Genomic DNA, 14696 nt, shown 5'->3' with positions numbered 1-14696 from the left:
AGTTCACCCTGTTGAACACTCTCTTAACATCATCCGTTTTATCTCTCTTCCACCATCAACGTGAGCACCAGTACTCTGTGCACTGTTTTTTGTTTCTGTCTCACCAATTTTTGTTTGCACTGACAACGGTTTCTTCCCAGTGCTATATATGTTGCATCATCAAGTTCTGGGCATTCATGTTATTCTAATTTGTTTATTTTAGACCTTCCACACACTATGGTTATCTCTCGGTGTCTAGTAGCTACCCTTATATACCATTTTATTAATCAGAGCTTTTCATTCTATAGGTTTCCCCTGAAGAAGGGACGTGCCAGTCCCGAAATGCATCGGACATGATCTCAAAAATTTCACTTGCAAAATGAAAAATTGTGTTTTGACGCTGCCATTATGTTGACATGTTACGCCATGATTCTATTATTGATGTCTGTATAAACTTTAAGTGCATTTACGCTGTATTGTTACATATGCTAGAATATGTTAACAGCACTAAAAAGATATGTTTGAATTATAATTCTGTGATTGAATTCTTCATGAAATAATTTGTATGCTTATATACATTAGAAAAAGGGTAATAACCCTTCAGGAACAGTGCGCAGTGTTCATGACCTGTTGGCCGTGTTAGTATTGTGCTTATGCAAAGCCACTACGTCTGGTTAGCACTTCTAACAGCAAATTCCTCACCTAAAGAAAACCCCTAGACTGGATGTGGACGTTTCCGTATCAGTGCTTCTGCATGCCACTAGCTGTTGTTGTGTGGCTCCACCGTCACTCTATATCAACCTGGAAGAGACAGAGCTGAGCCGCATATAAGCGGTGCCCGAGAGCTGAAATCAGAACAGAAGGTCTGCTCCCCATTTAGTTGGTCTTGCAAAAAGTTCTACAACAATGTGCTGTAAAACGATGTTCCTTTCTGAAAACTACATGAGTCAGACAGTGCCACGACTTCAGGAAACTGATTTTGGTCACTAATCCGCATGAAGTGTGTTTGTGGTAATTCGGCTTCGGTCATCACTCAGACGATAAGTGTCCTCTTATGCACCTAAAGGTGATGCAGGAGCAGGGGGAAAGAATCGATGTTACTGAACACAAGAGGGCTTAGCCTAAGCTCAGATCCTGCTTCAAGTCACAGGCCTGGTCACAGTCTCGAGGCCGCTCCTGCGAGAAGTCTACTTCCTGTTCAAAGTGTTTTGGTAAATCAAAGTCTAGAAATAAGCATAAGAAGACTTAGTGGGGCTCTACCTCAACCCACTGCTCAACGTCTAAGAAGGCAGTAGGGCTGAACATAGAGATCCCATTCCTCCAGTGTGGCTTGAATCCAACTTGTCCTGCAGTTAGTCCTGGCACACCCCGAATTTCTTGGGCTGTCTCCGGCCTCACAGCTGATGACATTCTTCAATGCAATTCCTGCTCCCGCTGGTATGCCTTCAGTCCCCATGCCTGGAGGAGTCCCCAGCCGGGCGTCTACCAACAAACCTTCCCCAGATGCCGTCTGCCTACTTGAAGCCCATTATCAGTCCCCCTTCGACACCAGACCTGGCATCTACACTTGCACACTGGTTCCCTCTGTACTGGCACCGGACCTTGAATGGAAATCCACCTGCTCTAGATCCATGTTGCGCTACAAGACCATATAAGCACAACAAGCTATTGCTCAACCTGACCACAATCCAAGCCCTCTGCCACAACACCAGTCCTATCAGAGGCTTGAGCCTCCCTTCAGTTCTGATACTGACCTGATGCAGGACGCAGCGATTGTCCTTCAGGACACTGATGATGATGGAGAGGGGGATAACTTGTTTTCTATTCATTATACTGACAGTGCCATATATTTAGACTTTCAGAATGCCAGTGGGCTAGACACATCTCCTGAGACAGCCAGATTTGGCATCTGGGCCACCAAAAACTGTCTTGTTTGCTGTGATGCTTCAAAGCTTGTAAAGAAACCAGGGAACCCTACGAGTCAGAAGGGACCTAGGGTATACATAACATTATAAGAGACATTGGTCCCTTCAAAAGATTCAAGAACAATGGTACACAGGACAAAAGTTGGACCTGTGTTGCTATTCTCAGCAATAGAGATTCAATACATTTATTATAAAAAAATAATTAAAAAACAAACAGCAAGAACATATAAAAAAATTACTTGGGTAAAAGATTGGCAGTCAACAGATTTCCACACCTCAGGCATTCATATACACTGTGACTTTGTCAGTAAGTACATATTCAGCCAGTCACAGTAGAGAAAAGCATTTTATGCTCCACAGAAATTCAAATGAGCCAGTTTGGAGTCAAGATACAAGAGTCAACGACGTTTCGATCCCAACTAGAATTTAGGGATCATCATCAGGACGCAAGCATTATATGCCTAAGTGATAGCCTGTACATTGAGGGAAAAACGGGGGTGGGAAAAAGAAGGGGTGGGGAGAAAAAAAGAAGAGAAAAGATGGGGTTATAGTGGGTCCAAATATGGCAGTTAGATCAAGGTACCAGTGCACAGTGCATATCAACCTGTGACACGGGTGGAATATCAAAGAACTAGGTGTCAAAGTGCCCATCGAGCTTAATACCAGATGAAATGATGCAGTAGTCTGAGTGCACACGACGATTCTAAGAGGCTGTGGGAGACGGATGCATAATACCTAGGCATGCAGATCAACTGACCTTTAGATTCTCAAGGGTACTAAAAATAGAGAGAACACATTAGTAACAATTGTCTGGGTTGCAGTGGCCACATGTCCATGGGCCGAATTCCAAAGTGGAGCTGGGAGTAAAGCGGTGACCTAAAGGGTGATAACAGGATCCAGGTCACTTATGTGACACTAATACTAAGGTGCCAGTGCATATCGCCAGAGTGGAGGCAGGGTACAACTTATTGAATTGAGGTTAACGGTGGTGATACTACGATGGGGGGGGGAGTCCTGTCGATCTTCACAGAAGAAAGCTGCATCGGGTCCCTGATGAGGGCGGAAGGTATGTAATGGGTCTGAAGGAGAGAATAATTGATCAGGGTCCTGCGGAGATGCCACTGAACACAGAAGTAAAGCCGCTGAGCTGCAGGAAAAACAACAAGCCACAGTGGGGGCTTACCATTCGACGCACAATGGTGTGATCCGACGACCTTTCAAGAGTTCCACTGTATCCAGGGTGGCGCCGGGAAATGGGATCTCTGTATGCAGCAGCCGTCGGGATACTAAGGGTGGCGAGTCGTGCTGGGAGTGTGCATGACCGTTGGTGTTCAGCCGAAAACTAGTGTGTGTATGTAATCGGCTGGTGAGGGGGGAATGTGGTCGCCATGATGGAAAATTATAATAGAGTGAAACTTGAAGATGAGTAGTTATGAAGCAATATTTGGAAATTGCAGTCATCCGAGATGAGAGGCTATATGTTGCGCACATCCAAGGTTACAGAGAAGTAACGTGGAGGAAAGAAACATGAGAGACAATAGAGGGAAGCTTCAAAATGTTGATAGTCTGAAAAACGGGTATAAAACAATGTGGTATATTCACAGAAACAGTAAATATGTGGCAGCCAGCAAGGTATGATGCAAAGAGTTCCTAGTACATTTGAAAAGCAGCGTGCAATGGTCTACCTTATGAACATTCCTAGTTGTCACGTTCAGATTGGAGGAGGACCTGCGAGGTATAGTCCGTATTGGAAAAGATGGCGAAATACAGTGCTTATGAGCAACAAAATATAGAGTGCAAAAACGTGTTAGAAACAACTGACCAAACATGATGACATTTATGACCTATGTGGAAAAATTGCATCCTGAAGAGTCAGTCTATATGGTACTTGTACGGATAATGTATAAAAAAATGCATTCTCAGGATCAATAGATACGGTGTAAGTAATGGTGAGAGTACTGACACTTCCTCGCAGGTGCCCAATTTTTACTAGGTATGGAGAGGAGAACATAGAATCATTGGAGCGATTCATAAATTAAATAAAATTAGTCCAATCCTCCATTCTGTTGAGTCCAGTGTGTAGGCTATTAGTCCATAATATCCATTTCGGTTTCTCTTTGTTGAGGATGGTGCTGATGTCTGTGCTGCGCGGTGGTGGTTTAATCATGCTGATGACTTGCCATTTTAAGTCGTTCTCCGTGTCTCCCAGGTCTGTGAAGTGTTCCACAAGTGGTGCGTTCGGTGTCTTACATCTCAGGCTGCTCCGATGTTGGCAGATCCGAATTCTGATCTTTTGAGTGTTTTGGCCAATATAAATTAGATCACAGGGACAAAAGATTGTTTATGTAACATTGGCAGTGTTACAATTAGAGAATTGGTTCAGTGTTATTTTGATGTTTCTGAAAGCAACTTCCTTGCTTTCGATGGTTACTTTGCACACACTACAACCACCACATTTGAAAGGGCCCAACACAGGCATTAGACCCCAAATGTCAGTGAGAGTTTGGGTCGATTTTTGGCAGGAAGCGACTTCTTGACCAATTGAGCTCTAATGTTTTAGTTTTTGCGGAAGGCAAACAGTGGACGTTCTAATGTCAAATTGCCAGCATTGAGCCGTGGCCAGTGTCTCAAGTTGCATTTCTTGACCTGATTGGAAACAGGAGCGAAGGTAGTCACTCATACTGCGCGGTCGTTTCCTGTTTTAGACTTGGGTGTCAGGATTACTTCTCGAGGACAATACCATGCTCTTTTCAATGACCTTCTGACAAGTTTTCGTGGATAGCCCCTGATCATGAGTTTTTGGCCAGATTGTTGGCCTCATGAAAATAATCCTGTTAGAAGGAACAATTCCTTCTTATACGTAGAAATTGTGAGAATGGTGGAGAGTCCCTTAGGGCCCGTGGGTGATGGCTAGGGTAAGAGAGTAAGGTATTCCTCTCCGTGGGTTTGGAGGAGGACCTGAGAGGTATAGTCAGTATTGGAAACGATGGCAAAATACAGTGCTCATGAGCAATAAAATATAGATAAATGGATATAGGATGATCGCAGGGATCCAGTTGAAGTTAAAAATATCTTGAGGTATACCCAGGAGTTTAACCTTTATTGTGGGTTACTCAGATATGTATAAAATCACCACAGTTTTGGATATCGGGTGAGATATAATGCCTCTTCTACCTATGTAATTACGCCAGCATTTTCCGGCCACTCAAAAAGCCCATTTGGGTCCCGGCCTTTTTCAGGGCCACTATGATCCCTCCCTAACTACTCATTCATTCCATGCAGTCAAATGAGGCCTAATGCTCTCACCTTTCTGGATCTCTTCTATAAGGAATAAAACTGATTTTAGGGTGGTTCGGACTATTGCTATTCAGAAAAGGGAGGCACTCCCGTGTAGTCATCCATCCATTGGCCACTGGCAGAGAGGAAACATTTTAGGTGTGCAGGCAGACATCCCATTGATCATCTTTTCTTCAGACTGTGGCTCTTTCTCCTTCCTTGTCTCTGGTTATGTTGTTTATTCATACTGTGCTAATCTCGGATACTGTGTCTGCATTTGCAGGGTCTTCACTCCCACCCCATTCGCTGAGGCGGTATAGTGACTTTGGGGCTTAAATTACCACTTCAGAGTCAGCATGGTAAACTGATCCTGCAGTCATTAGTTTTTGTATTTCTGCAGGGTTACTCCCACATGCCCTTGTTGCTCACAACTCCTCTGTCTGTCTAGAGCTAATCCGAATTTACATTGCGCTGCACGCCCGAAGACACCAACACTAGGAACGAGACAGCCTGTCATCCATTTGAAATAAATTCATCTTTAACGGTCTATTAAAGTGTAAAAATGTATAGTCCAACCTCAGGGTAGTAGTAGTCAAGCTCCATATTTAGTTACGATGAAGTCTACCCTTCTGATCATATATTTTGCGGGCTGGACACCTCTCAGATTTATTCTACCTTATCTTGTTCAGAGTGCTCACACGCAGGCCCCCACCACCCCACGACGAAGTCTGAAACCTCTGTAGCTGCCAGAGGCACAACTCGTTCTCATAGTAGGCCGCTAAGCAGCGAAATGGCCTGTTCTCGAGCACCCCAAGGAAGCTGTTGATGTTTCATAAATTACCGTAATCCTGACAGAACAAAATAAATGTGCACCCATAATTGTCTCACTGGTTGTTGTTGTTTGACGTAAGAGCCAACACACTCTCCTCCCATCGCCATGTCTGAACTCCTAATACACTCACACTAACGATATTTATGCAACTGTACCTGTCTTGGAAAACATTCTTCATTTTCAGGCTCCCTACACTTTTAGCTGCCCCAGAGCAAAAAATATAAATGTGGCGTCATCAGTTCTGAATTATCTGAAACTTGTTTTTTCTTTACGTTCTGATTTCAGGTTATCCAGATCAGAAAAGGACAGAAGAAAATTCTGAATAAACTCATTGGCCTCGTGCAAAGAGCGACCAAAGGCCAGGCGGATCCCGTGCTTGTGAAAACTATATTAGAGGAGAAGTTGTCCTGACCTCCACTCGGAATGGCTGCCGTATTCACCAGCAGGCAGAGCCTCCATCACGTTTTTGAGGAGCTGTGTTAAGGACTGTCCGACAATCAGCAGGCCATGACAGCGCCGCGAGGATGCAAACACCGGTGTTACACACTGTTTGGTTTATGCTCCTTTGACTTGCACAGTATGGAATAGCAGGACGCTTCATTACCTTTAGCTGTTCTCTTCTCTAGGTCTTCCTGTCTAGTGCTTTCCAGCTGCCATCCCTCTAATGTGTTTTACAGGATTATTTTCTGTCCAGTGTTAATTGAGACAGAGCAAGTCGTGAGCATCTCTGAAGGGTGCATCTGTCATCGTGTTCTGCCCCATGATTACTGTGAACCTCAGACTGGTGCTTTATGGCGCTCGATAAAGCAGAGCAAGTGCCGAGATATAAAGGGCTGTGAAACAGAAGGGGGAAATTAATGACTGCTTCGGAGTTTGGATGTTTGGCAATGAAAAAGCTACTTGTGCGGCTCAGAGCTCCAAGGCAACCTTTTTCCAGGTGCTCGCAATGTGCAGTTGATTAAGCGAAACGCAGGGAGATAAAGTGATCTGTCCACAATCACATGAAGGATCAAGTGATGGGATGGAGACTTCATCTGTCAACTTCTCTTTTTCAAGTTGGTGCCTTGAGCACTAAATTGTATCCAACTCCAATAGCGCACATGCGATGCTCATGAATCACGCGAAAACTTGTTGCACTGCAACACATAGAGGCGCGAGGAGGTGTTATAAAGCACCATGATGTACTCTGTGTCCTGACATTTTAAAATCAATGTTTATTAGAAACCAAGCAAGTCCTCCTATTTTGGCTTTAATACTAAGTCAATTTTGTGTTTGTCAGCCACATTTTCTTCAGTGGACCGTCTAGTTTTATACACGCTCTAAACCATGGAGGAGTTTGTCAGTGGATGATTGTATACCCTGCTCTGAATCTCCTGTGAAAAAAGCCCTCCCCACCCTTCAAGTGATGGGAAAATGCTCGATTGCTGCCATATCTGGCAGCTACATTTTTATTTCACAGTTAATCAAGTTTAGCCTTTCAGATGTAACTGTTTTACAAACACCAGTCTCCCGTAGTAGAAGTTATTTTGACTACTTTTACAAATAAAGTTTCTTTGTATTTACAGTATAAATTTGATTTGCATGTGAACACTATCCAGTAATGCATATCTTGTCAATTATCACACTGTGTTGGAATGGTTTAAAAAATGAAGAATGTTTTCACCTCATGAAATAAATCAGTGGGATACAATAATGAGGCGACTCTTAGATTTGCTGTAGTGCAGTAAGATACCGTAGGGCTGAGATATGTTTTTTGAATAACTGAAAAACTTAAATTCCAAATGTTTTATGGTTTCTGACAATTGTAAATTCATATGGCTTATTTTCTACTTTGTCTAATATTCTTTCGCAAAAGTATAACTGAATTCACAACACGGCTGTCAATAAAGAATATGTAAGAGGAATGGCGTTGTTTGGGTTTCTTAAAGTTATCTGGTACCGTTGAGTGCCCAGTGGTGCCCAGTACAAAGTGGATATTAGGTAATGAAGCAGCCACCAAACCCTGCAAGCATACCAATCATTATCCTACATATCTTATCACTTAATTGCCTAACCACCTGGTTAAGAAGGGGACATCTTAGAATACTATGTCATGCTAAAGGGAGACCGTTGTTCCTCAATAATCTAAGGTGAACAGTCGGTACAACTACAAGATGAGGGTTAATTAAATGTGGGAAGTTTTGTAGTGCAGTGTTGAGAGAAAAACAACACAAGTTCTAACTCCTATATGAAAGAAACCCAAGTTGGAAGTTATCAAATTTGAAACTTAAGATGCTGGGCAGGCAGCTTTTTCCCACTCACATAAGTGAACTAACAAAATGTATGTCATGAATATTCATGCCCCACGAAATATCCCACTGCTCAAAGATGTATCTGTATCCTGGCTAAACTCTCATCCACAATTTGGCCACTATCAATTAATGGATTTTAATTAATATCAGTGAAACTCTAGATATTGGCTTGATCTTTAAAAAAAATCCCTGTGGATCTGAGACATAATAACTAACATATATAAAATTGACGCTAAATCTAATGATTGTATTTGTAATAGCATTTTTAGTGCTTACTACCCCTGATAAGGCGTTGAATTGCTTTACTCTTGGCAGCACACTGCTCCAGAACCCAGGGTTAGTGGTTAGTCAGTGTTATTGTTATTAGTCCAGTGCCCTCAAGCAACCCATTCCATGCAGTCATTCCAGTTTCGTTATGGGGGGACTAAATTAAAAGGAGTTTGTTGCTCTCATTAGTGGGGGGTATGTGAGCTGATGCACATGGTTGGTGGGATTAATAGACGAGTTAGAGGAGATTAGGCTTTGTTAGGTTGTATGGGTATGAATTTCAGAGGAAGGAGGAGAGATTGTGATCCTGTAAATGAGTTGTGAGCAATTTGCAGAAAAAACGTAGTAGAGAATGAGGCAAACCTGCGTATGTCGGCATAGGTTGTGCTCAGAGAGAGGAGAGGGACATTTGAAGGGGAGAAAAAAGGTGAGGCGACAATCGAAGTTTTATTTAAAACCCAGTTTTTCAAGCCAGATTTAAGGAATGTAGAGAATATTTTTGAGACAGCATGCAGTTGAGGATGCAAGAATGCGGAAAGAAACATTATTTACTTTTGAACATTGTGCCACGTTAGGTATTTTTGATGGGTCCAGCAAGGTCAGAGGATCAGCTCGTGGATTTAAAGTGAGAAAAAATGCCTGTAAGCATATGTGGAGCATTATCAAGAGCTTTAGGCTTCACTCAGAGGAAGCAGTAACTTCAAAATGATAGCAATGTGAGAAAATACATGGGCAAATAACGTACTTATTGAGAAGGAGATTCTGCAAATGCTAGAGCAGGTGTCTTCTGATGTTCATCCTCAGGCTTGGATCACAATATTAGTTACAAAAGAAAGAGGGATGCGTTTCAATGCCTCTGGTTTCAGTTTCAATGCCTCTGGTTTCAGTTGGCAAAAGATACGAGGTGAGATAGGTTCTCAGACGGTGGAAGTGTATAGCCTCAATTCCAGTGGCTTGATGACAGAGATGCAGACACACCAGTGAGTGTGCAGTAGTGATAAGGATACCTTTACAAACACACCGAAGACTCTGTTAGCAAATAGCAGCCGATTAGACTTCCTGAAGAACTGCCCTTTTGTAAACGCTGTGGGTGAGGAGGAGTGGAGTTACAGGTTGAAGGGGGCCCTTTAACCTCTTCAGTGCCCATGACGAGATAGTCTCGTCATGGAGCACGGTTGCGCTGTGCCCATGACGAGACTATCTCGTCATGAACCCCACCCACTAGTGCAACGCCCGGCACAGGAGGGGGAAAGGGCATGGCACTGAAGGGGTTAAGTGAGGCCAAGCATTTTGTCTACCTTAATCACAAAGAAGTGTTACAGAAACACAGTATTCTTGATAGATAATACTTCTCCTGGGTTATTGTTTGTCATGGGAATTACTTTTTTATTGGCTGATTAATTCAGAATAAGACTTGTTTTTAAATAACACAAACTGGTTGCAAACTATTTCTACTGGAAATGTTCATGTTACCAGTGTATAATTTGAGTCAGTGGCTGCAGGTGGAGCCCGCCAACGCTCATTTCTGTGGACCAGGACTTATTTTCCCTTATCATACTTTGACACAAAGCAAGAGAGAGAGAGAGAAACACAAAAGTGGAAAAAGGGAGTTAAGAAAAACAGTGGCGAAGTAAGAACGTAGGGATGAAAAAGAACCTACAAGAGTTAAATAAAGAGGGAAGGAGTGACTGTATTAAAGAGGCATGAGATGGAATCAAAACCAGGCAGCGAAGGCAGACCAGGAAGACATTGTACACATAGGATTTGATTATCATTCAAGAAAAAATTGATACATTGAATAGGAATCAATGGCTCTGATTTAACTGTCCAGGTTCAAGGGTAATATTTCTCTATCAGCTAAAACCAGGTTTACTAGTGTTCATAAATATCATGGCCACCAGCAAGGCGGCACAAGCTATTGCTCACCTCTACTGATACACGTTGGCACTGTATGGAAAACGGGAGAACGTACCCTACCTCATGCTTAAATATACATTTATTTAATCATTTTGGTTAAAAGGTTTGAAAGAAATCATTAGTATTTAAGCCTGAATACAGTCTTAGTGCCCGATTTAGGGTTTGGTGGAGAGGGTACTCCGTTGCAGTGGTGGCAGAGTACCCTTTCCACCAAACTGAAGGTCTTCCCACCTGATTAAGAATTGGACGGACCCCCCACTATTCGATGACAGACACTGCTTAGTCTCTGCCGCTGACCTACACATCTGACGACCCAACAGACAATTGGCCATCTGAGGTTTTGTGATTTCTCCTCCCTCTCTATTTTGAGTGGACGGACAAAAGGCAATTTTTCACTGTCCGTCACCACCAGATTAAACCTGGCGATAAGGGGCAACAAAAACTGCAAAATGCCCCCCACGTCTTGGTAGAAAAATCCCCTGGCAAATAGGTCATTGCTTTTTTTATTTTCAAAAACAGAATCCCACTTAAAATAAATAAATAAAAGTTGAACGTTTGACGTATGGCTCCATCATTTTAATTGAGCCATTTGTCAAATGTTCAATGCATTTATAGTAATTGCCATGATGGTGGTTCCTGGAAATGCAAGAGATGTCAGATGGGCCAGTGGATATCTCTGAATTTGCCAAGCGTATTACTCTCGCCATGGCGGGAGTCAAATCCATCCGCCAAACTCTAAACCAGACCCTTAGCCTGTTTAAGAATCCATGCTATTCCAGATTTTAAAGAACTACATGTTACTAATATCCTCTGGGCTATGGTTATCAAGATCATTTTATCTAATTGGATGAGAGACAATAGAATTTGCATTCGCGCATGGTGGATATGAGCGTGTTACCTTTAATAGTGCAGAAACATTGCTCTGAAAAATGCCAATGCCATTAACAGTGAGAGAACTTTATTGAATAATCTAGATGTTAACCTTCAAAACTCAAAACTGTCTATGATTTGCCCATCATTATCATACTCTCACATGTAAACTTGTGAATCGTCCAAGACTTTATTTTATTGGATATTCTTTCACATCTTTTGAATTGCAGTTTATTGCATCTTCAGTTCTGAGATAAAAATATCCCTGTAGTTGACAGCATCTTGCAATATGTTATCACCACGCTAGTAAGACTCAAATTGATTAAGCAATTTGTTATCATTTCAAATTCCATATTTTTGATGTAGTTGTAATGAACGATCACTAACAATATATCCTCTCTGATGTAGAATTTGTTGGTAACTTCTAATTATTCATTGTTGCCTGATTTCCGGTTAGTTTCTATGACACTACCAATGTTATGATAACTTCTAGCATAGACCTATGATGGGGAAACTTCTAAATCCTGCAAGGTACTGTGCATTTACTACTTATGTTACTTTAACCTTAAATAAAATTTGCTATAAAAAAGTAATGTTTGTGGGAATGTGCACAAATCTAATATTAGTTAGCAATGGTTCTTTGTTTAGAGCAAATACAAAGACTCTCGCTCTCTATCCTTGTCCCTCAATCTTTCTTGCTTCCTTTTTTTTTCTCGCCAGTCATGCAGCAGTGCATTGCTCATAGGACGAGGGGAGAAGTGGAGGGGCTTAACTGCAGGAAACCATTTTGTTTTAAAATGGACAATAGGCGTGTGAACGGTCCCTTCAGGGATCATTTGCTTCAAAATAGCGCAGATTGGTAGCTGCAGGAAGGAGTTGGCTGTTTCACACTCCTTCCCTGCAGGTTGCGGCACACCGCTCAGAGCAGCTGGCAGTGCGAGGCAGGAGTAGCTGTAACTATTGCATAAAGCAAATAGAAAGGGAGAGTAGTGCGCCAGTATGCCAATGATAGGCAGCTTTGCCTGCAGGTGTCTTCTGTCTCTGACGTCAGTTGAAACACTACCGACAGAATATTGAGTCGTGTATAGTTGAACATTTTTTAAATTATAGTAACTCAAAGATTAAGATTTTGTAGTCCACAAATTCTCGTTGTAAACTACCAATTGGGTTTTGGCTGGATAATCTACCACTTGATAGTACCACTGGCTGATGCCAAAGTCAGTGGATTCTTTTTGTGCTACACTCTCAACTGCCCACAAAATGAAAGTTTATTATACTGTCACATAATGCTCTTTCCTGTTGTCAATTTTGTGGGTACCAGCCTCATAATGGCAGCAGAGAAAACTGCCCCAAAGCAATGAATTCTGAGCAATGCACACATGCATGCATGTGTGCATTTTATAAGGCATGATCCTTTCCCTGCATGTACTCACCTTTGTCAGTTTCTTTTTTCCACCTAATGTTGTGAATTGGAACCCACTTATGGAGAGCTTAGCTATTTCTTGTCACAGATCCTTAGCCCTCATACCTTTTTGGATATTGCGTTCATTTTTAGGTCTTGCCTGACCCAGCGCATGCGCTGGTCTGGCGAGACTTTTTGAGAGGGCTCCAAAAAGTGCTACCAGGCCAGTCTAGAGCTACAGTGCATGTGCTTGACCGCGATTGCTTTCACTTTCGGGGGTCTCGCTCTGTACAGTGAATCTGCAGACTAGTTACCCTTGCACCTGGATTGCAGTGACTCAGAACCTAGAAGCTGCACGTTTGGACGCAGGGAGGCCGTGATTTTACTGAAGGGCCGGCGAATGTATTTCTGGCCAAATCACATCCACCGACCATTTCAGTGTGTGTACATCCCACCTCTGACTACATTAAACGATTTGTAATTCCAGTCACGACACATCATTTGTCGTGCTCTAAGCTGTTCTTTTAATAAAACTATTGCTCGGTAAAAATGAACAATTATTAAAACGGGGCCTCCAACCGGCACAACATACCTTTTTTCTGTTTTTATCTAAAGATCGGTTCTTGAGCGAAGGACAACATCAAGATCCTTATCGTCTAAAGACCTAACATATTTTTAAAGGAGTAGAATGTTAGACCTAGTTCTGACGTTATAGAAAACTGTCCTGAAGAAGGTGATTGATTGACCATTCACCGAAACGCCACGTCTACCTTTGTTTTCTAATATGTATTGTTTTTAACTTGTGGATGGAAAATCCTCTTTATATTCTTGTTATAGAATACATTTGCATGGAAATATTTAATTGAATGTTTTTGGGATTTTTTTACTGTGCTCTCCTGACGTACTGTGAATTTGCAAAAAATGAATTTTTGTTTGTTCTCTCAATGCTAAGGTGTGAGTGTCCATTATTTGGATTTGACATAGTCTCAGTGTAAACGGTGTCTTGTTTAAGGGACTTACTGTTCTTTAGTGACTCAGAAGGCACCTGAGTTTCATAGTGTGTATCACACTGCCGCTCAGGCTCCATACTGCCTGCAAGTCGCTACCAAATTCCTCTCCATGGGGGTGATATTTCTGCAGCTGCACAAGGCTCACGGCTAGTCTCAATTGAACGATTGTCTCCTCAGAACCGAGTGAAGGGAGAAGCAGAGTCCAGTCTCACCTCCACCCCCCGGACATAGTGGTAATTTGGGAACTACCTAAATCCTCCGTGTTGCTCTCCACCTTACTTCACCTAAACCATGGATCCTAAAATCAGTTTTTTTCTAAGTGGTCAAACCCTGATTATATCCGGGTCAGGTGTTTGTATACCAGCCTAAATCCACCACTAAATCAATTGGAGTAAGCTTTAAGTCAAAAATAGCTATTTTACCTACAAGGCAGTTATTTTGTCTATTGATTACCATCCGTAAAGACTCTCTGTCCTGCATAGAGTATACAAAATGATGCGTTCTTGATGTACTGAAAACGCGAGTGGTGGCCCGATCCTCCCATAAATAATTTAGACAGCCCAGGTCCTTATTGTTGCCATTAAATGAGCATTGCTTCTCACAAGTCTCATTTCTAAATGCTACATTATAACTAACAGGACATTCCATTAATTTGTTTAAAGAAAGCAAAGGAGAAACTTCAAGTACAGCACATTAATTCGTTCAATCATGTTCATGAGGTACATGCAATTATTCGTTTGCAATACTAAAGTGCAACTTTAGTTGTAGCTGTTCACACGATGAAAATATATATTAATTATCAAGCTGGAACTAGAGTAGTTTCTTGTTCTAAAAAAATCTACTTTTAGGAAAAAATCCGAATCTGTTGCAGGCAAATATCTATGATATGTGACGGTGTAATTATCTCCCTATAATTGCTTCCCACAT

The 14696-nt window shown here is 42.0% G+C and overlaps 1 protein-coding gene across 4 annotated transcripts in view; it reads left to right on the top strand.

Moving 5' to 3' along the window:
* Positions 1 to 7916, top strand: part of GATB (glutamyl-tRNA amidotransferase subunit B) — a 488988-nt gene extending 481072 nt beyond the window's left edge. For all 4 annotated transcript variants that reach the window (XM_085641666.1, XM_085641663.1, XM_085641664.1 and 1 more), the window contains one exon: positions 6298 to 7916. In XM_085641666.1, the coding sequence (XP_085497792.1) occupies positions 6298 to 6423 (126 nt within the window). In that variant the 3' untranslated portion in view covers positions 6424 to 7916. The remainder of the gene's footprint in view (positions 1 to 6297) is intronic.
* The last annotated feature ends 6780 nt before the right edge of the window (positions 7917 to 14696 follow it).

The sequence above is a fragment of the Triturus cristatus genome, chromosome 2_2 (assembly GCF_964204655.1).
Source record: "Triturus cristatus chromosome 2_2, aTriCri1.1, whole genome shotgun sequence".
Lineage (NCBI taxonomy): Eukaryota > Metazoa > Chordata > Amphibia > Caudata > Salamandridae > Triturus > Triturus cristatus.
The sequence above is the reverse complement of the archived record's forward strand: the minus strand, read 5'-3'. Positions and strand labels throughout refer to the sequence as shown.